The 21,307-nt window shown below is 50.7% G+C and overlaps 8 protein-coding genes across 8 annotated transcripts; 4 read left to right on the forward strand and 4 right to left on the reverse strand.

Moving 5' to 3' along the window:
* Positions 1–1,493: 1,493 nt before the first annotated feature.
* M406DRAFT_258812 (uncharacterized protein) lies at positions 1,494–3,221 on the reverse strand (the record flags this gene model as incomplete). The annotated part of the gene is made up of 4 exons (XM_040917255.1): positions 1,494–2,555; positions 2,624–2,658; positions 2,795–2,846; positions 2,880–3,221. The coding sequence occupies 4 exons, from the start codon at positions 3,219–3,221 to the stop codon at positions 1,494–1,496; spliced, it is 1,491 nt and encodes a 496-aa protein (XP_040775042.1).
* Positions 3,222–3,912: 691 nt separating this feature from the next.
* Positions 3,913–7,589, forward strand: M406DRAFT_351573 (uncharacterized protein; the record flags this gene model as incomplete). The annotated part of the gene is made up of 2 exons (XM_040922635.1): positions 3,913–3,958; positions 4,015–7,589. The coding sequence occupies 2 exons, from the start codon at positions 3,913–3,915 to the stop codon at positions 7,512–7,514; spliced, it is 3,546 nt and encodes a 1,181-aa protein (XP_040775043.1). The 3' UTR covers positions 7,515–7,589.
* Positions 7,590–8,801: 1,212 nt separating this feature from the next.
* M406DRAFT_71353 (uncharacterized protein) lies at positions 8,802–9,681 on the forward strand (the record flags this gene model as incomplete). The annotated part of the gene is made up of 3 exons (XM_040925414.1): positions 8,802–8,978; positions 9,047–9,396; positions 9,450–9,681. 3 exons carry the CDS (start codon positions 8,802–8,804, stop codon positions 9,679–9,681), a joined length of 759 nt encoding a protein of 252 aa, XP_040775044.1.
* Positions 9,682–11,509: 1,828 nt separating this feature from the next.
* Positions 11,510–13,096, forward strand: M406DRAFT_259842 (uncharacterized protein; the record flags this gene model as incomplete). Its single annotated transcript, XM_040917324.1, has 1 exon — positions 11,510–13,096. One exon carries the CDS (start codon positions 11,510–11,512, stop codon positions 13,094–13,096), a length of 1,587 nt encoding a protein of 528 aa, XP_040775045.1.
* A 523-nt stretch (positions 13,097–13,619) lies between these two features.
* On the reverse strand, positions 13,620–15,953 carry M406DRAFT_356434 (uncharacterized protein). Its single transcript, XM_040923445.1, has 5 exons — positions 15,629–15,953; positions 15,103–15,570; positions 14,855–15,049; positions 14,433–14,806; positions 13,620–14,370 (listed from the first exon to the last, which is right to left on the reverse strand). The coding sequence occupies exons 2-5, from the start codon at positions 15,322–15,324 to the stop codon at positions 13,914–13,916; spliced, it is 1,248 nt and encodes a 415-aa protein (XP_040775046.1). The 5' UTR covers positions 15,325–15,570; positions 15,629–15,953; the 3' UTR covers positions 13,620–13,913.
* A 1,594-nt stretch (positions 15,954–17,547) lies between these two features.
* M406DRAFT_330436 (uncharacterized protein) lies at positions 17,548–18,454 on the forward strand (the record flags this gene model as incomplete). Its single annotated transcript, XM_040920520.1, has 4 exons — positions 17,548–17,566; positions 17,639–18,107; positions 18,166–18,257; positions 18,336–18,454. The coding sequence occupies 4 exons, from the start codon at positions 17,548–17,550 to the stop codon at positions 18,452–18,454; spliced, it is 699 nt and encodes a 232-aa protein (XP_040775047.1).
* Positions 18,455–18,802: 348 nt separating this feature from the next.
* Positions 18,803–18,979, reverse strand: M406DRAFT_235236 (uncharacterized protein; the record flags this gene model as incomplete). Its single annotated transcript, XM_040916015.1, has 1 exon — positions 18,803–18,979. A coding segment is annotated over one exon (177 nt), but the record flags the coding sequence as incomplete, so codon positions are not given.
* A 1,044-nt stretch (positions 18,980–20,023) lies between these two features.
* On the reverse strand, positions 20,024–20,695 carry M406DRAFT_339791 (uncharacterized protein; the record flags this gene model as incomplete). Its single annotated transcript, XM_040921488.1, has 1 exon — positions 20,024–20,695. The coding sequence occupies one exon, from the start codon at positions 20,693–20,695 to the stop codon at positions 20,024–20,026; it is 672 nt and encodes a 223-aa protein (XP_040775049.1).
* Between the last annotated feature and the right edge of the window lie 612 nt (positions 20,696–21,307).

A 21,307-nucleotide genomic window follows, 5' to 3' on the forward strand; every position in this document is an offset into this window, starting at 1 on the left:
GTGCGGTGTCGCAGCGTCACAGTAAGACTTGCAATCTTTCAAGGATGACAGTAGGTCCAGCAGCAACGTCAACAGAGTTTCACTGGGCTCTGGGTTCGCCTCCTTGAGAGCCTGCACTGCCTGCACAACGTCACCCCCGAATTTCTCCACCACAGGTTCCAGCTCAGACCCAGGAGGAAATCGGGCCTCTGCCAGTCGAATAGAGTTGGAAAAGTGCGTCAAACTTGATTTGATGTTAGTCTCTTAAGCCATAGCCACTCGTAGAGCAATACTTACTAAGGGAGGGATTCCTGCGGAAGCTCAGATGAGAATATGCACCTCGTAAGGGCAAGATAGTCTTTGCAAGCCAACACAGACCCATCTGTAGCTGGGAACAGGATTTTCGGGTCCACAAAGTCCGGAGTTGATTCAAGAAGTCTTTGGCGAACATGTCTAGTAAACGGCTTTTGATTGCTGGAGCCTTGGGAAACCAGAACCCGCAGGGCGGATCGCAAGAGATCCGGAGGCACTTGTTGATCGTAATGTCAGCCTTATGATGCATTTGTCTCTACGTATATCTCTCTAGACAAACAATTTGATATCAGGACATCGTCCATCATGTTCCTAGGACAGTATAAGTAAAACAGTTGCCACAGGGGCCGCAAGGGAGAAGTCTGCATAAGGACAAGGAAGACTCACACGTGTCCACCCATGACAAATTTATCTTTTGTGGGAAGTAAAGGATTCTCTTTGGTAATTAGGATTGGTCTTCACTCGCGTTGCTGGTGGTCTAGTTTCGAGAGTTCATTGCACATCATCACAGTGGAGGCTATCTTGGTATACCTTAGTATTGTTTGGGTGTTGGCGATGTTGGAGACATTGCGTGCTTGCCGCGTTGTTCCGACGTCGGGGCCATGTAGACGGTGCGTGGTCCAAGTGCGGGCCTTCGGAAGGAAAAGCAGCGAGGATGCCCCAGAAGACCCGTTCTTAGCGCATCCGACGACAAGCCGCCATAGCTTTGGCTTATCTCCAACTACTGGGGAGGGTCTATAGTAGGAAAGCAGTAAGCACGGTAAGCACGGCAGAGTGACGAGATTAGCAATTTTGTTGGGAGAAGAAAAAGCCGAGGAATGCATGTTTGGGTCGAAACAAACTGTGATTCGCGTAATTGCCGTGTACACAATATGAAGCTGCTGGTATCGTAAACATGAGGATCTACAAAGAGCCCTAAAACAGTGAACAAGAAACTGAGTACAAATATGAATATACATCGATACGCTTTATACATATAGAGCTCCTGAATCGAAGATGGAGTAACGAAAGCGCATCCCAAGTCCACTAGAGCTGAAATTCCACCTTGATATGCCGTATTTCAGATACAGAAACTCATCCTGATTTGTATACAGATAGATGGATAGTTATACAGTGTCCCCCCCCCCCTCCCTCCAACCAATCCAGGCAGAACAGCCATAGAGTCCGGCACTTTTGAAGGGCATGGCACATTACCCACAGCTTCAATTCCACTCGCAATTCCTTTCTGGTCTCAATCCTTCGATGCGGCTCTTCACTATTCTCCCATCTTTCACGATTAGCAATTGGTTCTCGTTGATCCGGTCCAGGCTCGCCACGTTCTCGAGAGGATTTTCCTTGAGGAACAATAGGTCGGCAAAAGCACCCTCGACCAGCTCGCCCAGCTTTCCTTCCATGCCCAGCTGCTTGGCACCGTTGATGGTAGCCTGCCGCAAGACGACAGGGCTGGGAAGCAGCTTGGAGCGCACAACAAACTCGTAGGTCTGCATGACCAGGGTCGGCCCGGTGGTGTCGGTGCCATAGCAAACACAGACGCCAGCATCCTCGGCATAGCGGATACCACGAACCCCCGCGTCTCCCACGATGGCGTTCTTGCGCAGGCCCTCGGGAGTCTCAAACTTGTCATATGGAGGCATGGTTACAAAGGTGTGCAGGGCCAGGGTCGGGGTCAAAAAGACATTCTTTTCAGCCATGAGCCTGGCCGTATCCGGATCGATCATGTTGCCATGCTCGATGCCCCTGACACCGCCCTCGATGGCATGACGGACGCCCTCGGCAGTGTAGCAGTGGGCCGTGACCAGAGTACCGCCCATATTCTTGGTGACGGTGCTGATTGCTTGGAGTTCCTCGATCGTGAACTGTAGGGACTCAAGCTTGTCCGTCTCGGAAGCGATGCCACCCGAAGTGCACACCTTGATGTGATTGGCTCCCTTGCGGATGTTATCCCTGGCAGCTTTGAGGCAGTCTGGGACCCCGTCACACAACCTGCCCAGTGCCGAGGAGGCGATCCCGTTGCTATTGCAGCAATGGCTGTCGGTCCAGACTTCGGTGTCGTCGCCGTGCCCACCTGTCTGTGACAACATGCGTCCGCCTTGGAACACGCGCGGCCCGGGGATGAGGAACTCGGCTGTGGCCTGGGCGTGTGCGATGGTAGCGCCACCCGTGTCGCGCACCGTTGTGAACCCATTGGACAGGATACCGCGGAGGGTTCCAGCTGATCTGAAAATGGCTGTCTCATGAGGGAAAGTGAAGGCACCATGAAGCGTCTAGATAAATCAGAGTCAGCTATAGGCACACGGAGAATGAGAGAAGAGAAGGGGGGAGAGGGGCTTACTGCACTGCCGTGCACAGCCATGAGATGGACGTGGCCTGAAAGACTCGAGTCAGTTGGGAAATGTCTGGGACTTGACTACATTTTTCTCTATACATGTATATATATACATACAGGTCTTGTATCGATTTACAAATAAGGGGAAGAGGGGGGAAAGGCGACCAAGAAACTGACAGTCAATAAGCCCAGGGCAGACAAAGTATTTGCTAGCATCAATCTTCTCGACCTTTTGCCCCGCACAGAAGAAATCTCCCTTCACATCGGCGGGCGTCGTTGGGCTGACCCTGAGGATCTTGCCGCCAGCTAGCTGTAGGGTCATGTTCTTGTGGACGACACCCGCGCGCGGGTCGACCAGGTTGGCGTTCAGGATCAAATACGGCTTCTGAGGCCCTGGAAGCCATGGCTTCTCCGAGATATCGTACTCTGGGTCGGGCGGGTAGACGTTCGCCTTGAGCTCGGCAAATGTACTGACAAAGCGCTCGCTGCCGCCGCGTGGCGGCGTCCTGTGTGGTAAGGCAATCTCATCCTCACCAGCCGGGTCGTGGCTCACCAATTCGAAGCTGGAGGCGATGCTGTCTGCTCGAGACCAGGGGGCAGCCATGTCGGGCGTGTAGGACATCATGATGCAGTTGCAGTTCCGTGGTAGGGTCTCTTCCTCTCAGCCAAGTCAGGTCTTGGGAAGACGTGCCCCAAAAGCTACTCTCTTGATATTATTTTACCACCACTCCGCTCTTGAATGCATGGTTTACTTATCGCTGGTGGCCAGCGTCAGCCTTTCGGCCTGGCATCCGGAACCGGCTATCGCTGTGCGGAGTGACGGAGCCGGCAATTACGTACTTATGCGGAGAGACGGAACGAGGAAATTGTGGGTGCTTTCTAGGGTCAATTGTGTAATTAAGTAAATGGGTATTATAGCGGTCTTATCATCGGCAAAGTGTATATCTATGCTACCAAAGTCAACAACATTAGGTTCAAAAAGGTACTACTCTGAATACGACCCCCCCCCACCTCCCCACTGTATCAATGTGGAGTCGAAGAAAGGAAGGGAGGGCGACGGAAAAGAAGAAAAAAAGACAGAACGAAAGAGGAGAGAGAGACAAGGGCGAGAAAGGAAGAAGAGAAGCAGAAAAAGAAGAAACGACTGGCCTTGACCGCGGCTGGTCGAGTCGGGACGATGGGGGTCATACATCATCCGGAAGGTTTTGTGGTCCAGACACAATCATCACCATCACTATCGCCATCACTGCTCGGCACAAGATCTAGAACCCGGCAGTTCAACCAACTTGTCCTTCATGGCCTCGCTGTTGTCGGGTGTGCGCATGTCGCACTGCAAGCATGGTCGATTGTGCATTTTCTCATTCGCAGTCCCCCCTCCTTGTCTACTGCAAGTTTAGGCCACGTCGGGGAGGACGACATCTATCCAGACACCGACTACCCACTCCGGCCAGCGGTTGAACCGTGGGACATTGCTACATCCTACCCATATCCCAGGACCTTTTCAAAGACGGTTAACGAGGGGACATGGCTCCGTATCGCTACACATCCGACCAGGAACGAGATCGTCTTTGACATGCTCGGGGACCTGTACTGCATGTCGACAGAGGAGGGTCAGTCGCCGGTCGTTCAGGCACACGCTTTCCTGCCGGGCATTCCATTTGACAAGGAGGCCGAATTCTCGAGCGATGGCTCGCAGCTGGTCTTTATCTCGGACGCTGGATTCGGCGTCGACAACATCTGGACCTTGCCGTATACCAGCTGTGCTGACATGGCGCGCCTCAGCGCCCAGGAGGTCAGAGATATGACAGTCCAGCAGACAAACGCGACCTTCAGATTCTTCTCCAGCCCAGCTATTCACCCTACTGAGCCCAAGATCCTCGCGACCAAGTGGTATCTGACAGGCCGTCCCAACGGTGCCGGGGAGATCTGGGAATTCCCCCTGCGGACGACACAAGAGCTGAGAGGCTCACTGCCTGAGAGAGACGGGAGGCGCATTGTGGGACGGAAACTTCCAGGAACATGGCCACCAAAACGCTACCCTGAGAGCCAACTCGGCGCCGAACAGGCGAGGTACAGCCCGTCCGGAGACGGCATCATCTTTACTCGGAACGTCAAAGATGACGACGAGGGGAAGTTCTCGTACAACAAAGACGTCCATGCCGGCATCAACGCAGTGTTCCTCTTCAATACGAGCACGGCCGAGAGCACACAGCTCGTCGCAGCCGCCGCCAGTGCCGCCAACAAACCAGCGAGCCCGGGCGGCGCCAACATGCCACGCCTCTCGCGTGATGGGCGCACGCTCGCCTTTGTGCGCCGTGTTGACGACAAGAGCGTCCTGGCTCTCAAGGATATGCAGTCAGGAACAGTACACTACCTCTGGGACGGCTTGACATATGACCTGAGCACTATTCCTGCCTTCATGGGCGCCTATCCCAATTACGGCTGGGCAGCCAATGACACCTCACTTGTCATCTGGTCTCAAGGTCACATCTGGCAGATTCCCGTCGCGCAGAATGCCCGAGGCGAAAGGATCAGAGGAGGACCCCCTCCCAAGATGATTCCTTTCCGGGCAGATATTGTCATGGCCCTGGGGACCACGAGGTACAATGAGAATAATCAGATTCGTGCAGCTGCTCTCAGTAGCTCGCTTCAGGTGAGGTCACTACGGGGCCTTCGAAGTGACCATCTTGGACAGAGTTTAGTCTTTGAGGCTGCTGGCGATAACTTTGTCGTTAATGTTTCCTCCGCGAAGGAGGATCTGGTTCTTCTGCCGAAGCCCGAAGCCTCGAGATCGTGCTATGGGCCCTCATTTATTCAAGGCTCTTCTTTCATTCTACAAGCATGCTGGGATACTCGCAATCTCACCACATTTTTCTTGACAGACCCAATGTCGGCCGTCATCCAGCCAATCAGTGGCATACCAAGGGGCCGCTACTTGTCGCCCGTCAGCAATGGCGATTGGATCTTCTACGTGCGGACGGGCAAGGACTACATGTTTGGCGACGTGGAAGAGACCTTTGGCGAGGGTATCTGGATGGGCAAGCTGTCGCTCTCTTCAGCTCATGTCTCCAGGCTCACTCATCTTAGGTCCCTGCGGTCCAGCCAAGAGACCAAGCTAGAGCTCAGGAATGTTCACGGACGGCCTATGCTCCTCGTGCAGGACCCAAACTCGGTGGTCGAGTACGACATCGAGACAGGTGCGCTGAGAACAATCACCACGGGAAAGACTTCCGTCGAGATGACTGCTGCATCGAACCTGACCAATACAATCTTGGCATTTCGTGATTTCCAACACATATGGCTCTGTGCGAGCATGCAGCAGAAGCTTCTCGGAATATGGAGCAAGCCAGGCGATGCGCAAACTCCCAAGGACCTTGTAAGGCTGTCAGAGCACGGCGGGCATGATGTGGTCATCAGCGGTGACGCAAGAACTGTTTTCTGGCTGTTTGGGCCACGCCTGTACTCTGCAGACATCCAGAGGGTGATCTCTGCCTGCGAGCACGCCAATCTGCAGGCTCAAGACACGGGCGAGTGTGCTCTGCCATATGTGTTCAGCAGATACCTAAATGCCACTTTTGACACTGCTCTTTCTGAGCAGTTCAGAATCTCTGGCGGCTCAACGTTTGCCATCACAAATGCTTCCCTCATTAGCATGGACCCGTCGGCCCCGAGGATAGTACCGAATGCCACCATTGTGCTCGACAAGGGGGCGATTATCAAGGTCGGTACCGGGTCTGAAATCGACATCCACCCAGGGGCTCACGTTCTCGATGTTGAGGGCGGAGCTGTGCTGCCCGGCTTTGTTGATATCCACGGCCACTGGGGCGGCTTCATCAACCCCTACCCCCAGCCATCTTGGGAGATGGAGACATTTTTGGGCTACGGCGTAACCACCATCCACAACCCAGCGTCCAAGAATGTGCATGGCATGGTCGAGCGCAGTTTGATTGAAAAGGGTCGCATGTACGGCCCTCGCGTCTTCCACACCGGCGATGTTCTCTATGGGTCCACACAGGCGCCCGTATATACTGAGATCAATTCGCGGGCAGAAGCAAGGTCAGCACTCCTGCGCATCAAAACCGAAGGGGGCGACTCATCCTTCTCCGCCAAGAACTACCAGCTTTCCGCACGTTCTGCCCGCCAACGCCTGCTCCTAGAGGCTACTGAACTCGGTATGTTGATCGTTCCCGAGGGGGGCTGGTCGCTGGACTGGGACCTGACGTACTTTATCGACGGATACACGAGCCTTGAACACCCCGTTCCAGTGCCCGAGCTTTACGATGACGTCCTCTCGCTCATCTCTGCGAGTGGCAGTTCGTATACGCCGCTTGCCGTCATGAACTACGGAGGCATCTTCGGACAGCACTGGATCCACCAGACCGTCGATATCCCCGGTGACAAGAAGCTTCGCAACTATGTGAAGCACGACATCCTTGAGAGCCTGACAGAGGTCAAGCAGGCACCCAAGAGCTCGTATCAATTCTTCAACACCACAAAATCTACAGCCAAGCTCGCGAGCCGAGGTGTCCGTACCAATGTTGGTGCCCACGGCGAGCAGCCCATCGGCCTACTATACCACTCCGAGATGCTCATCATGTCCCTGGGAGGCCAGGAGCCGTATGAAGTCCTGCGTCATGCCACCATCGGTAGTGCTACTTCTCTGGGCCTGGGTCAGGTCGTCGGATCCGTCGAAGGTGGAAAGCTAGCCGATCTGGTCATATACCCGCCAGAGGCTGACAGCATTGAGAACCTGTGGAAGAACAGCATGCATATGAAATACGTCATGCGTGGAGGCACGTTGTTCTCTGTCGAGGACGGCTTGGTCGAAGTATGGCCGAGAGCCGGGCGCAGACAGGAACGAGCCCGCCTCAACCCTGAAGACGAGATTCCCTTGTGAAAGAGGTTGACAGGTATTTGAATCTAGCTGTAGAATGTAGCCATCGAATCAAATGACTCAGACGTTTTCGCGCTCCATGAAGTTTTCACTGTAACAAGAGCTTATGTTTCATAGTAAACTTCACATTGCGCGAGGGCCAGTGACTCGACCCCGCCAGCCAGCTGACGGCCAGAGCCATCTATAGCCTCAAATAGGTCGGTCTCGTGGCCTTTCTCTTTTCTCTTTTCTTCAGCGCATTGGAATACGAGCTTTCTTTTCCTCGAATCGAAAGTTTGGCCACACCATGGTTTGCGCAACTAATCTAGTAGGTTTGTTCTTCTACACTTTTATATTCCTGGAATGTCACGGAAAATGATTCCAAAGCCCCAGATGAACTGCTACGATATGAGCCTTTCGTTAAGCTAGTAAGCTTTCAAACATCAATTCAAAAGTGTCATAGTTTTATTCAGGGTTTGGAAATGTCAGTATCGCGAACAATGATTAAGAATGTGCAGCGTATAGGAGGTCAAGCTGAGAGGTCAAGCTGAGGAAATAAGGCCCAAATAGAGCCTTTGCAGCCCCCAAGTGACTGTCTGGAAGGTCTGAGACCCCAGTGCGGTAAGTTGATGTTGCCAACTCTGTCTTGAACTTACTGAACCAGAGTAAAAGTAGCAGAATTCAAGCACATCTTACGTAATTTACGCTGGTCTTATACCCAACAGAAATAAAATTTCAATAAGCTTACGGTTTTGAAAGCGTTAATAACTCCCGAGAGTAAAAATTGACGCTACTTTACGATAAAAAAGATGCACCTCCATAATATAAATTGCGGTTCACGTTACGAGTTATACTATGAGTTCATGGATATATGTACGAGGGGGGGCCAAAACTTCTGTTGCAATGCGCGAGGAAAGAAGACAAAAGAATGAAGTCACGAGGCGGGATTAATATCTGATTCTAACACAGGCCTGGCCGTTGGCTGGCTGGCGGGGCGCACGAGGCCCTGGGCCAGAGTCACTGGCCCTCGCACAATTTCTGTTTTACCGTGCGAAGCGTGTCTTAGGGGATGGAAAGCCGCCGCTTACTTGGGCGAGATATCAACCTTCGCCGGTAAATGCCTAGAAAAGAGATTCCTTGCTCGTATACAATAGTTCGGATAGTACAGAATTGAAAAGCACATATATAAACCTCGTGAGCTGCGCATAGAAGACGAGCAGCTCAAATCCAGAACACAAGGACTATAATTACTTTCTCACGAGAATCTGTTTTTCGCCACCACAACTAAATTGCATGACTCAGTAGCCTACTATGTACGCATCTTACAGAGAGTTTGGTATTGCTACTGCTATGGCTATTCTAGCCTATGCACGCTTTTCCTCCGCCGTCGCTGCTACTTTTCCCGACTCCTCGACAGCCACGCTTGTCGAACGAGCTGCCTCGACTTCAACTGAATGGAACACAACACTTGAAATTGGAAAAAGCAAGGTATGTAAGATAGTTAATCCTGACCGTTGTTATCGTTCCTCGGATCTCTAAGCACCTTTCATCGACAGTGGCATATCGGCGACGCTATTGCATCAGACTTCAAAAAGATGTTCATGGAGCCAGCATGTGACGCTACGGGATGTGATGCAGGTAGCCCTGGAACTTTCAAATACTTAACCAAGTCAGGCGGCATTGCGGCGTTAGGGACGGCTACGATAACCTTAGAGGGCAACGCTGATGAAGATGTTGCCGTTATTGACAACCTCCTCGACGCCATATCGACCGCTCTGAATGCAAGCAGCCAGTGCACTACGGAAAAGGCTGTTGATGAGTGCGAGGATAACGCCAGTATAGATAAGGTGGTTTCTCAGTGGAAACGCATAGGGGTTCCTGCAACTACATGTGGCACGAGAACTTTGTGAGTTATACCTAGAACTTGGCTCTCAATCCCAGTTCTAATCTTGTATATAGCAACGACTGCTATGTCGTGAACTACATCCAGGCGACAATGTACGATCAGGACAAAAACCAAAAGGCTCAAGTCACTATGTCAGGCGAATCCAAAGACCCGCAAGAAGGTTTCGATTGCAGCTCGTTCCTCGGCATTATCTCGGATGCTCTTGGTCTTCTTGGGCCGTTGGAACTTACTGGAGTCTCAATAGCCTCGGGAATCACGAGCGGTCTTTCGGCTTTTTGTGGTTGAACCCAGCTTGGATGTCTTCTTTGTCCTTTCACGCCCCAAACTAATCAAGGTCTTATCCTTCGCTGGTCTGTAAACGGATTGATACGTGGTGCACGTGGTCCTGTACGAAGTTGATGACATAGCCTGTTTTATTATGCCCAAGAAAAAAAGCGCCGGATTTCAGAAACATGCTTGGTGAGGGCTGTCTGAGTCATGAAATCTGTGATTTTGTACTCAGATGCATGAGTGTAATAGCATATTGCAAGATCGAGCTGCGTTTTATATATGGAGAGAAACAATTAATGAGGAACGAATTCCATATCTGTCAAAAAAGGGGCTGAATTCGTTAATATAAAGGGACATAGTATCACCTTGTTTACACGTGCCACAAGTTTCAGGTGAGGATCTCTTCCTCTATATATATATATATATATATGAATACCACACGGTCAAAGCTGTTTCGTATTATTTGAAGAATTTTACTCGCGTTCTGCATCGAAGATGCTCCGAACACTCGAGATCCAGACTAATTGAATGCTTGGTTTGGGTGGGGGCAAATATGGTAGCTTCATAGTCTCCTCTCCTAGCCTCGCTTCCTTTGTATTGTTTGCCTGGTTCTAGAAGATTGCCGTTGTTGATTGACAAGGTCAGTCATCTCACAAGCACAAGAATGTGGCTGATACCGCGTCGTTGCGAGTATCGGCATCTATTCATGAGTGCCTCCCCCTTGAGCAGTCCATTCTTAATCCAGTTAGTTGCAAACAATAGTGCATATGATTGGTTTTCTTTCTGTAAATGGTGTACTGTGGTAGGGGTTGATAGCGTCGTGACCGGGCCGGGGAGAGCAACAATCTGGGAAGATGCGGGGTCGGTCAGCACTGCCAAACTCTCAACTACCAAGCTGGCAACTTTAGTCAATACTCACATGCCCTTACAGGTGAAGCTCTGGATGTGGTTATAGCAGCTTTGCTGTCCAGCATTGTCAACAATGTGGTCTACCCAGGGGCAAGATGATCAGGTTCAGCAGAAGTCTATCATTGCATGTCACCCTTGTCGACGGTAAGTACCATGATGCTGCCGTGTCGTTGTCCAGTCTGGGAAACGCTAACACATCCTAATTTTACAGGCGTAAGGTGAAATGGTTGGTGCTCTCTACCATCTGCGTATGTTTCAGGCCTTCGTTGATCTGGCTCAAACAGTGATCGCGAAATCCCGCGCTGTCAGAACTGCCTCAGTACGGCGCAGTCCTGCAACTACCCTGCAGGTCCGAGGAAACCAGGGCCGAAGATTGGTAAGGCAGGATGCCCAATCCCGGCTTCTGGTGGAGACTGACAGGAAGAAACCCAGGGTCCCTTCAACGGCAAAGAAGGGGGCATACAGGCCGACCTGGTCCTAAAACGACTGGGAAGCAGTCAAACGACGGAAGAGTCTCGCAGCCCCCAAGCGACGCTAATACTGTATACAAGCCTCGCACACACACTGAGCCTGATCTTGACCGTGTGCTTGAATCAGACTGCCGCTCAGAATCTCGTTCTCTCCGAAATAAGCCGAGTACATTCACCGCGAACAAGAGCAGTGATCAAGTTCCGCAGACCTCAGGGTTGAATATCGACGATCTGTCTTTCAACATCTACCCCTGTCATCAATCTTGCACTCCCGGGCAGGGTAAAGCAGACACCAGTACCAGCGATGTTTGCTTCGCAGACAACGAGAACAAGTTTCAAGATGGATGCTCCGCTCTGGGAATCTCCGAGCACGCTATGAAGAGGATGTACGTGCGCCCTTCCAAGGCAAAACTTCAAAACCCTGACAAGTCGATCTCAACAGAATATGTGTATACTTTGATAATATGGTCGCCATAAATATCTTCCACGAGCCCTCATTTCATGAGAAGTTGAAGAAGTCTCCGTCTCTGGCTCAGACATCCGCGCTCTTAGCTGCAATTGCTGGATACGCGATCAGATTCTTGCCCCTCGAGAACGACAGCGAAGTCGAGAAGGATATGCAACAGGTGAAACCAGAAATGAGGACACCGGAATTCTTCGTAAATATGGCGCTTCAACTCATTGACCAAGCTCTCTCCGATTGCGGCGACGAACCCCCTGATCTCTGTGTGCTCCAGGCCTTGATCCTGGCAACTCACTGTCAGTTAACGCAGGGAGTCCTCGGCAGAGCCTGGAGATCCTTAGGGTTGTGTGTACGGTTGGCGTACGAGCTCAACCTCCATCTGCTGGACTCAACGAGCACGTTCAGTCAAAGCCCAGAAAACACTGAATTGTGGTCCGAAGATGAAGAGAAGCGCCGCGCTTGGTGGGCTATCTGGGAGATGGATGTGTTCGCGAGCAGCATCCGACGCACCCCGACTGCTATTGACTGGATGCAGATGGAAGTACTCCTTCCAGTGCCTGATATATATTGGCATTCCAATAGCCCTACCAGGAGTTGCTTCTTTGAGCAAGACCCCACTCGACGTTGGAAGACCCTGCATGAGAGTGGAAATCAGTCCCCCAAGGCATGGTTCATCGTCATTAACTCTTTCATGAAAGATGGCCAAAGCATATCCTGTCCTCGTGGCGTGCCTTCAATCAACAACCCTCACTCGCGTCGGGAAAGTGCTCGAGGCTACCATTGCGACGATGTCGAGAAATCACAGCAGAAGCTAGAAACGCTAGCAAATGCGGTTCATTGTTTCATTCGTGTTCTGCCAGACCATTTGCGTTATCGACAACAATATCTTAGTTTTGAGGCTCGGCTACCCGGTGAGATCGAGTCCTGTCGGCAATTACATTGCTCCATCTACAATATCTACGCTATGACACAATTAGCCCGGCTCATGATCTATCGATATGACGTATTTGGCAGTCAAACGCAAGCGCCCCCATCCATGCTCTTGGGGGCTCTGGGTACCCGCTACTTTACCGCACTTCAGGACGAAGGAGCTTCTGAATTAAGTCAGTATTTTGAAGCCGCCGACAATGTCCTCACCATTGTCAACCGGAGTTGCGAGAACCATGTTCAATATATCAATCCCTTCTTGTCGAGCACAATTTGGCTTGCGGCTGCGGTGCAGCTGGTCCGAAAGCAGCTTGAGGGACCGGGGACGAAGACCGCGCTTATCAAAACACGCTTCGACCTGCTCTACCTGACCTACACGCAATTCGCCAGCTTCTGGGGCGCTAAAACCTCGATGCAACAAGATCTCGAGTCTTTGGAAGTGCAGCTGGAGAGTTGCAACCCCGAAGACGCACTGCTGCCAGCCAGTCAGAATCGATGGTCACACCATCGACTCAACCAACAATACAATCCAGATCTATCTAACCTTGAACATTCGATTAGCCAAACGGGCTTGTATTCTAGTCCATGCGAACATCGGGGTGAGTGGTGTCTTGTGTTTGGTTTAGCATCCACGTTGCCTCTTAAGCAGCTATTGACATGATGGCAGAAAGTACGGAGGCAATCACAACAACGGAACCAACTGGAATTTTGACGCAGTGTCCTGCGCAAATCGCTCTCTCATCTAGCATGCTCCCCCAAGCCCTTTTTCCATGCGTTCTCGGGGATAAGGCAGCTACGGGAGTGGTTTCAGACCAGTCACCACCCAAGATCGCCGCAAGTGTCGTTGAGGGACGTACGCACTCAAGATCACCGAGACAGCAGCCGAAGGATAAGTCATCAAATGAAGAACCTCAGTCGTCCTTGGTGAATCTATCGATGCTGGAGATCGTGGAGATGTCGAGTAACATCCACCAAGACATGACTAGTGTGGAATCCATGAATGAGATATGGCAGAACCTTGACTTACCTAGCGATGGCCATGATGTTCCATCCGGGTTCTCAACGTCATAATCAAGCTTTGTTCCATGGAGAGCTGATTTCATTATTCGCGATCGATCAATCCATGGATCCTCTTTAAACATGCTGTGTCAATCCTAGGGTAGACTGAGTAATACAAGATCAAATGAGTTCTTCATGTCCATCTCGATTAATGACTGCATTTCCTTTTTCTATATCCTATGTCGCTCGTTTCCGTTTGATCAGACCTTTCTCATCCGTGAAAGAAGAAAACAGAAGAAGAAACCCAGCCAGCTCGCAACAATACAACTTATCATTCAAGAACAAGTATCAAGTAGACTTTTGCAGGCAACCTATTTTTTCCAACATCCTTTGGACATAGTATGCCGCATGAATGTTCCCTAGTAGTAACCAACCAACTCGGATTCCCACTTCAATAAACCTCTCACTGATAAGCGCAGTTATTTGTTTGCATTATATGCACCGAATGCCATTCCTTTTGGAACTTCCTTCCATTGCATCTGTGGGTCGAGTAGTGGCAGGCATTCACTCCACGCTTCGCGGATCCTTCGAACATGGTGCTCGCTTCGAGGTGTAATCCGCGCCCGGAAAGGTTTTGGAAGAACCAATAGTCCTTCGGTCAGCTGGTCAATGTCTGGTGTGATTTCGTTGCCGTTCTGGTCGACGGCCTTGTTCAGATTGAAGGCCCAAAGCATCCTGGAAATACCCAAGAACAGCGATCTCTCTGCGATGTGCATGCCTTGGCAAATACGGCGACCTGCACCAAAGACGAACTGGTCACGTTTGGATGAATCGGGATTCGTAGCTGCCTCGCTTGCAGTTTGAAAGTCATCGGCGTAACGGGATGGATCAAAGGCTCGGGGATTGGGATAGCGCTTTGGATCTGTGTGAATAGCCCTATTGAGGTGTCCGTGTCAGTATATTATTCAAATTCTGGCACAGCCTCTGGAGAGAAATACCAGACGTTCCACACCACACCAGCGCCCTTTGGTATCTTGTAGCCCATGTATTCATCGTCAGTGATCACAGCATGTGGCACTCCAAGAATAGCAGTGGGCATCCATCTTAAGCTTTCCTTAACGCAACCACGGATAAACTGGAGGCTTGGCTCATCTTCCATCGTTGGCAAGCGATCTCCACAAACTCGGTCAAGCTCTTCCTGTGCCCTCTTCTGTACATCGGGGAAGACAACCATAGCTTGAACAAACGCAATCAGGGTGGAAGCGGTGGTGTCAGAACCAGCTTCTAGAAGACTACCACTTATGTATCCGGCGAGGTCATCTGAGAACCCATAGTGGTCTTGGGCTTTGACTAGGTCAACACAAAAACTCGGCTACATATCATTAGCAATTAGCTTTCTCGAAGGGCACATTCGAGTCACCTTTGCGGTGCCATTTTTAATGGCCTTTTTGACATCCATCCAGTGCCCAACATAAAGTTCCTTCTCACGCCGGTGCAATTCCTGTGCATAACGCCGTAGAGGGAGAATAGCATCTGGCAGGAGCTGCAACACTGGAAAAAGGTCGAGAAGTGCTGCGGTGGCTGTCCCTGTGACCTCGGAGAAATTTTCAAATCCCTACAAAGACATTAGAGTAAATAGTAATTGCCACATGCAGAAGGGGAACTTACCTCGAAGAGCTGCTTCAGCTTTGGATCATTAATATTGATAGTGCGAAACCCGAAGACCATTTGTGTAGTAAGTGAATTTGTATATCGTTTGATGTGATCGATGAAAGCCTCGGGCTCGTCGAGCATGCCGCAAAGCATTTGCTTATTTTCCAAGTCCTGGTACGGTACGTATGACTTAGCTGCTTTGATGTTGAGAATATTGTGGATGCTTTTCCTGATCATGCGCCAGGTGTCGCCATATGCCTGGGAAACTGTTATTCAGAACAGTGAAGACCACAATGGTGGAAGATCTAGATGTGAATGGTTACCATCAAGAGAACTCGGAGGCGACCGCTCACGATCTGTCCCAGGTACATCTCTGGGCGGGAAGAGTAGATGTTGCTGCGTTTATCTAACAAATCTTTGATTGCCGTGTCGGAAGAGAGAACAATCATAACTTTGGTGCCAAGGATCAGTGAATAGATTGGGCTTAAAAGCATTGTTAGCGCATCTCAGTCGATCATTTGTATGGCTGTCGGGTCCGAACCCATATTCCTGTGCCCATTTTTGAAACTGGAGATGCCCATTCTTGGTAGGCATTTGGTGAAGATTTCCAATCAGAGGCAGCGTTGGAGGACCAGGAGGATACGACGATGGCCGACGTCCAATGGTGCAAAGGCCAATGATTAGCGCGATGACGAGGCCAAATAGTATGACATCCATGTTGTCTTCAGTGCTCCTTAATTGCAGTCGAATGCAAATGATGACGAGTCAGTAGCTACTGTATGAAGGGAACTGCTGATGGTCTTTTTAAGAATAGTATCTCAGTTTATGACAGCTTTGAAAGGAAAATTGCAAACTCGACAGTTTAGTTGCGTTCGGTTTTGAGGAGGAGGAGGAAGAAGGATGTCTCAATTGTTGCTTCCGGCTCTTGATAAAGAAATCAGAAAAATTATACCGAAAATACTCCCTTCCCCTTCAAGTGGTGAACTGGAAGAAGCCAATTGTCCAAGTTAGGCCGAAGACCTACCGTTAGACCGAAGACCTACCGAGTTAATGACGAATTGACACATGCTTTCTTGTAGCATGCGTTGCTTCAATGCTTGTAAGAAATTAGGTCAGGATGATCTGCTCAAATGTCCGCATTCGCGCCGATATACACAAGCTGACGTACCCGCTACCAATACCCGCCGCAGCCGCAAGCCAGCCAGAGGGAGCCAAGGTAAGCTAGAGAACAACAACCCTCGTCAGCGCTGCCTGGTAGACGTCACTTGTTGCCGCTGAAGGTGGGAGACATGATCGTGGAAGAAGACATGCAAGAAAACAGGGAGGGTGTGTCGGAGGAGCAAGGCGTGGCCGGGGTGCGCACAAAAACAGCCGCCAAGTGCAAGCGCCTGGTATTCCCAAAACTCGGTACCCTCTCCAAGCCACGCGCCACTCGTGATTTGGCGGGATTCATCAACGTAGATCTCTGAATCAACACTTACGAAACATCTGTTACGCATCATCAGCACCAAAGAACTTCTCTGAGCATGTCACGTGTGTCTTACGCTATCCTTTTGTCGTGCTCACGATCAAACCCAGTTAACCAGATAATCTTCATGATCTGGCTATGTTCCTGGGACAAAATATATGCATGTATTACGAGATGAACTCCGTGCCTGTCACGGAGCTTCAACCTGGCTGATGATGCGAACGCAAGGCGACGGCATCGAGAACCTGCGGCTATTGGAGACAAACAGAGACGACACATGGTTTCGGTGCAAGACTTATCGGGAACGGGAGGAGATGAAGTCGTTTTACCCCGTAAAGCTAGACAACAGATTGGAGCGGATCTGGGTGGCGAGATGGCTGATCGTCAGATTCAATCACACTTATGTATGAAAGCTATCCGGAGAACACGAGAGTAAGAAAGAAAGTTCGAGCCGAGAATCTTCTTGGAGGCACCCCAGGCGACCCGACATTTGGAAGACGAGGATTTGAGGTGTGAACATTGAAGGCTATGGAATCTCGGCTGTCGTCAGATGAACAGAGACGTATTGTATGATGTATGGTCCCATTGTGGAATCTGGAGCTTGAGCGGAGAATACGGTACAATTTACGTAGCCATGAAGCCTCAACTATTTGGAGATGCTGATATATCAGTCTCGAGATGAGGTTCCGGTCTAGCCACCACTGCCAATAAGATTAATACTAGGTTTCTCGCCTCTACATCATGATGACATGTGGTAAGGGGAGGAACCATCCGACGGCACTTACCCTCTACTCTCGTTCGTTAGATCTTTCCTACGCACCTTCCTTTCACTCCACCTCAACTACTCGTACTCTTTCCCTTCTCCCACTTTTTATTCTCAAAACTCTGTCAGCCTCAACTTTACAACAACTCTCGTCATCTTCTCAAAAGTCTACGACGACCAATCGGGCCTTCACCGCCGCCACGAGGAAAATCAAGGCCCAGCTATCATCATGGGCCGCTGGGGTTTCCGTAAGTCTTCTGGCGTGTAGGTATGGGAAATGTGTATGGTGTTGTTACAAAGCTGACGGGCATTGATAACAGGCCTGTTCCAGGGCGACTCCGGCCTCGACACGCGCAGCGACATCGAAGCTACTATCGTGGTCATGGTAGAGGACGAAAAGATGGCTGCTATGATCCTGGATACGGCTGAGAAGCGCGAAATCGCCAAGAAGATTCTGCAGGTGGACGGGGAGTCCGATCAGCTCTATCTAACCAATCATATTGACGACCCTGGCGTGCGCAAGATCCTCGACTCCTGCGTCTGCGAAGCTCTCTTCAAAACTTACCGCGGCGACAAGTGGTCCGAGATTATCTTTGGGGCCATGATGATGCAGGCCGGCGCCAGGATCAAGAAAGGGGACCTGAAGCGGCTGCGCAAGATCGTCTCATATTTCCCATATGGTGATACTGAACTTCCCGAGAATGGCTTTGAAAACGTGGGCCAGGCTCAATTCGCTGCAGCTGTGGACAACTATCAGGCCGGGGTTCCGCGCAACTTTGACACTGCCAGGTTCGCGGTCACATACACTGTGCTTTTTATTTTTCCAAGACTGATGTTTGGGAATCAGCTGTGACCAGTGCGGAATGATTGAGGATGACATCAGCCACAAACTGCTGGAGTGCCCCAACTGCACTCTCTCGTGGTGGTGCGACGAGGCACGTCATTCCCTTACATCCTTCCTTTTCAGTCAAATGTTGTCATGTGAATATTCTAACATTCTACAGGAGTGCAAGGCAGCTAACGCCGATAAGCATGGCGAGGAGTGTTTCGGCTTTGCGGAGAAGCATGGTTCACGGCGCCCTCATGAGCCTGGTGAGGGAGGTCTGAGCCTGATGCACGCTTTCTTGCGTGGTTAACAGAACAGCGAAATTTCTTGGGGCATGCTAGGTTGTCACTTGAGCAGACGCTGCAACCTTTCTATGCCTGAACTGCAAGACTTGACTGTCATGCATTGCGTTGTCAAGCGTCAGCCGAGCAAAGCCAATTATGTATTTTGAGACCAATCAATCGACACATGTATCTGCCTGCTTCACACTATCTGTAGCTTCAGGATAGACTGGCCGACCGAGAGTACCCTTCGTGTAATTGACCCAATAGACCTGGCCGTCGCGTGCCTTCTCTTGTACTACGCAGTCGGCGTCCTGTATCCCCTCATACATCTCATCCTCCAACTTGCCCTGTCTCTCGAACTTCTCCAGCTTGACTGGATTGAGCCAGGAGGTTGTCTCAGCCTCGTGGTCGAGGTAATAAGCACGGCCCTTGTCATCAAAGCGCCTCTCCCATGGCCACGGGAGTCCTTCCGTATATATCTTCTTCGTTGGGTGGATCCAGGAGGTTGTTTTGGTAGTATGGTTAACCCAGTACGTTCTACCATTGGTAGGATGCTGCGCAGTGGTAATATGCTCATCGTGAGGCTGAGGGGAGGACCCGCTCGCTTCCGTGTATGCTGGAGTGGTGGAGGCTGAAGACGTTTTAGATAGAGAAGACATGTTGGACTGTTATATTCGGAAGAATTGGACTGCCTTCTGAAGCCTAAGTTCGGGAGGGTAATCATGTATGAAGATATGGCTGGCAAGAGAGCTCGCGAGTAGGTAAAATTAAATACTTCGCGACGAGCCCGGATGGATAAGAAGACAGGTGATGGGACGAATGTGAGGACTTGGGCTTTCGTTGCATTCTCGTCTAGTTATAGACAGCGTAGAGTTCAAGTGGGGTTGATCTCAAGGCAGCCAAACAACCAGAGGATCCAAACATTGGCGTATGTGCTGACCCTGATCATACCCCGCTTCCATTCTTCACGCGTCAGCCTCCGCCCGAATCCGCTGGCCCCTACTTACCCGCCCGGCGGCATCCTGCACAAGTAATAGAATAATTATCAGCTGTGCGAGCTCAGACGAGTGACTCACGAAATTGTTCCTCTGCCTTGCGTTACGAAGTCTTTTTAAGAGCAAGGAATCGCATTTTGACACATATTCGAACCCTTACGAAAGATGGATGGGTATGGATCCAGCCAAGGGCTGGAGTTAGAAACACCAAATTGAATATGTATAGGACCCAACAAGTAATCAAAAGAGACAGATCATGCTCGAGGTCAGCAGCATGGTCTCGAGCTTCCAGTGCCAAGAGTCTCGATTCCTGGTCGTTCGTCGCGTAACCAAGTAGCCCTTCTCACCATGAATCGGTTACTAAGCTCGGGCGCATTCACACGAAAGGGACTGACACCTGGGCAAATGGTCCTGTCAGCCCAAGCACATATGTGTAGAGGCAACGACAAGAAAAGAAAGTCAAGAAATAAGTAATTACTCCTCCTTCCAAGATCCTTCATGTGCCATTCCGCCGTCCCCCTTCTCCCCTTTCAGATTCCGGCCAATGACCCATGTACGTTGAGTAAAAACCTGCGACATACCCAAGCCAGCAGCCTTTCATCACAGAAACCCACACATAGCCAACACTACAGCGTTCGACTCGGCCTCAGCATTGACATCCCCAAGGTACCCCAACCTCCCTTCCCCAACATTCGCCAGAGCAACAGCTGCCTGGCCTGGTGTGTGGGCGTTATCGGGCGCAAACACGGCCGACTCAATGACCGAGTCTGGGCTAGAAGCGTACCATACATGCTCTGGTGCGACGTTCTTCACGGCGAGGGCCTTTTGGCTATAGCTCTGCGGCAGTTTGCCCACTGCCGTCAGCATTTCCGCCACAACAGTCCGGTTCAGCGATGTCGTCGTGCGGTGGTAAACACCCGCCTCCCAGGGCAGCCCAGCTTGCTCAAAGAAGGGCTTGACGTTGAGCGGCTTCACGAACGAGGAGAAATGGCCCATAACGACTGCGGTGCCACCGCGTCGCACGTAGGCAAGCACCGCATCCCAGACACGCTTTCCTGTGTTTTTCTTGTTGGCGAGCACAGCGTCGGTGATGAGCACGGCGACAAGGGGTGCGGACTCGTCCTCACTGAGCTTGCGGATGGCTGGGTCGGCAGTCTTGGCACGCTGGATGGTGGCTCTGTTGCAGAGGGCGTCGATGAGGGCCGAGTATTGATCGTCAAAAAATGGCTGAAGGTCCAGTGAGATGAGGAGGACCCGAGGTTTGGTCGCCATGATGGGAATTGCACGTAGGAGGGAGGAGACCGTTTGGCCCGTTAGGAGGCAAACAATCGATTATCGAAGCAGAAATGATTCGACGTAAGTCTATGCAAAGCAGGGACATCACGTAACTGACAATTACGTAATCCTTTTGCGTGATTTCTCTTCCCAACTTTAAAGTTCGAGGTCTCACCTCATCGTCCTGACCCAAACTACTGCGTTCTACCATATCTTATGGAACAGCTAAAAGGAGTGACCACTCCCAGCTGACTGGAAATGATGGTGGTCTATATAGACAACAACTAGACAGGACTCGCACATATCTCACACTAAAGCTGGTTACTTTCGACGTTATGTGGCGGACAACAGATTGGAAGGCTGTTTGGGCAATTAGTTGAGACTCATTCGTCATTTTGACGACTTGTATTTAAACGTATCTTATCTCATCAACTATGAACATCAATTTATCAAAAAGGAACGCGTCTGCGTGGCACACTCTTGTTCCACCTCGAATGCTGGCGGGTGAGTTCTCTGCCGCTCTCCCGTTACACGCTTAATAATTTTTGGGATGTGATTCACATCGAACCACTGACTTCTGATTCGTCCTATTGTCCTAGTTCCTATTTG

This window comes from Cryphonectria parasitica, assembly GCF_011745365.1.
Source record: "Cryphonectria parasitica EP155 unplaced genomic scaffold M406scaffold_5, whole genome shotgun sequence".
NCBI classification, from domain to species: Eukaryota; Fungi; Ascomycota; class Sordariomycetes; order Diaporthales; family Cryphonectriaceae; genus Cryphonectria; species Cryphonectria parasitica.

Excerpts from the sequence above, each read along its gene's own strand:
- M406DRAFT_356434 (XM_040923445.1), bottom strand. The coding sequence starts at position 15,324 with ATGATCAGGAAAAGCATCCACAATATTCTCAACATCAAAGCAGCTAAG. Across the intron at positions 15,050-15,102 it reads AGCTGAAGCAGCTCTTCGAG|GGATTTGAAAATTTCTCCGA; the intron begins GTAAGTTCCCCT and ends ATGTCTTTGTAG. Across the intron at positions 14,807-14,854 it reads TTAAAAATGGCACCGCAAAG|CCGAGTTTTTGTGTTGACCT; the intron begins GTGACTCGAATG and ends AATGATATGTAG.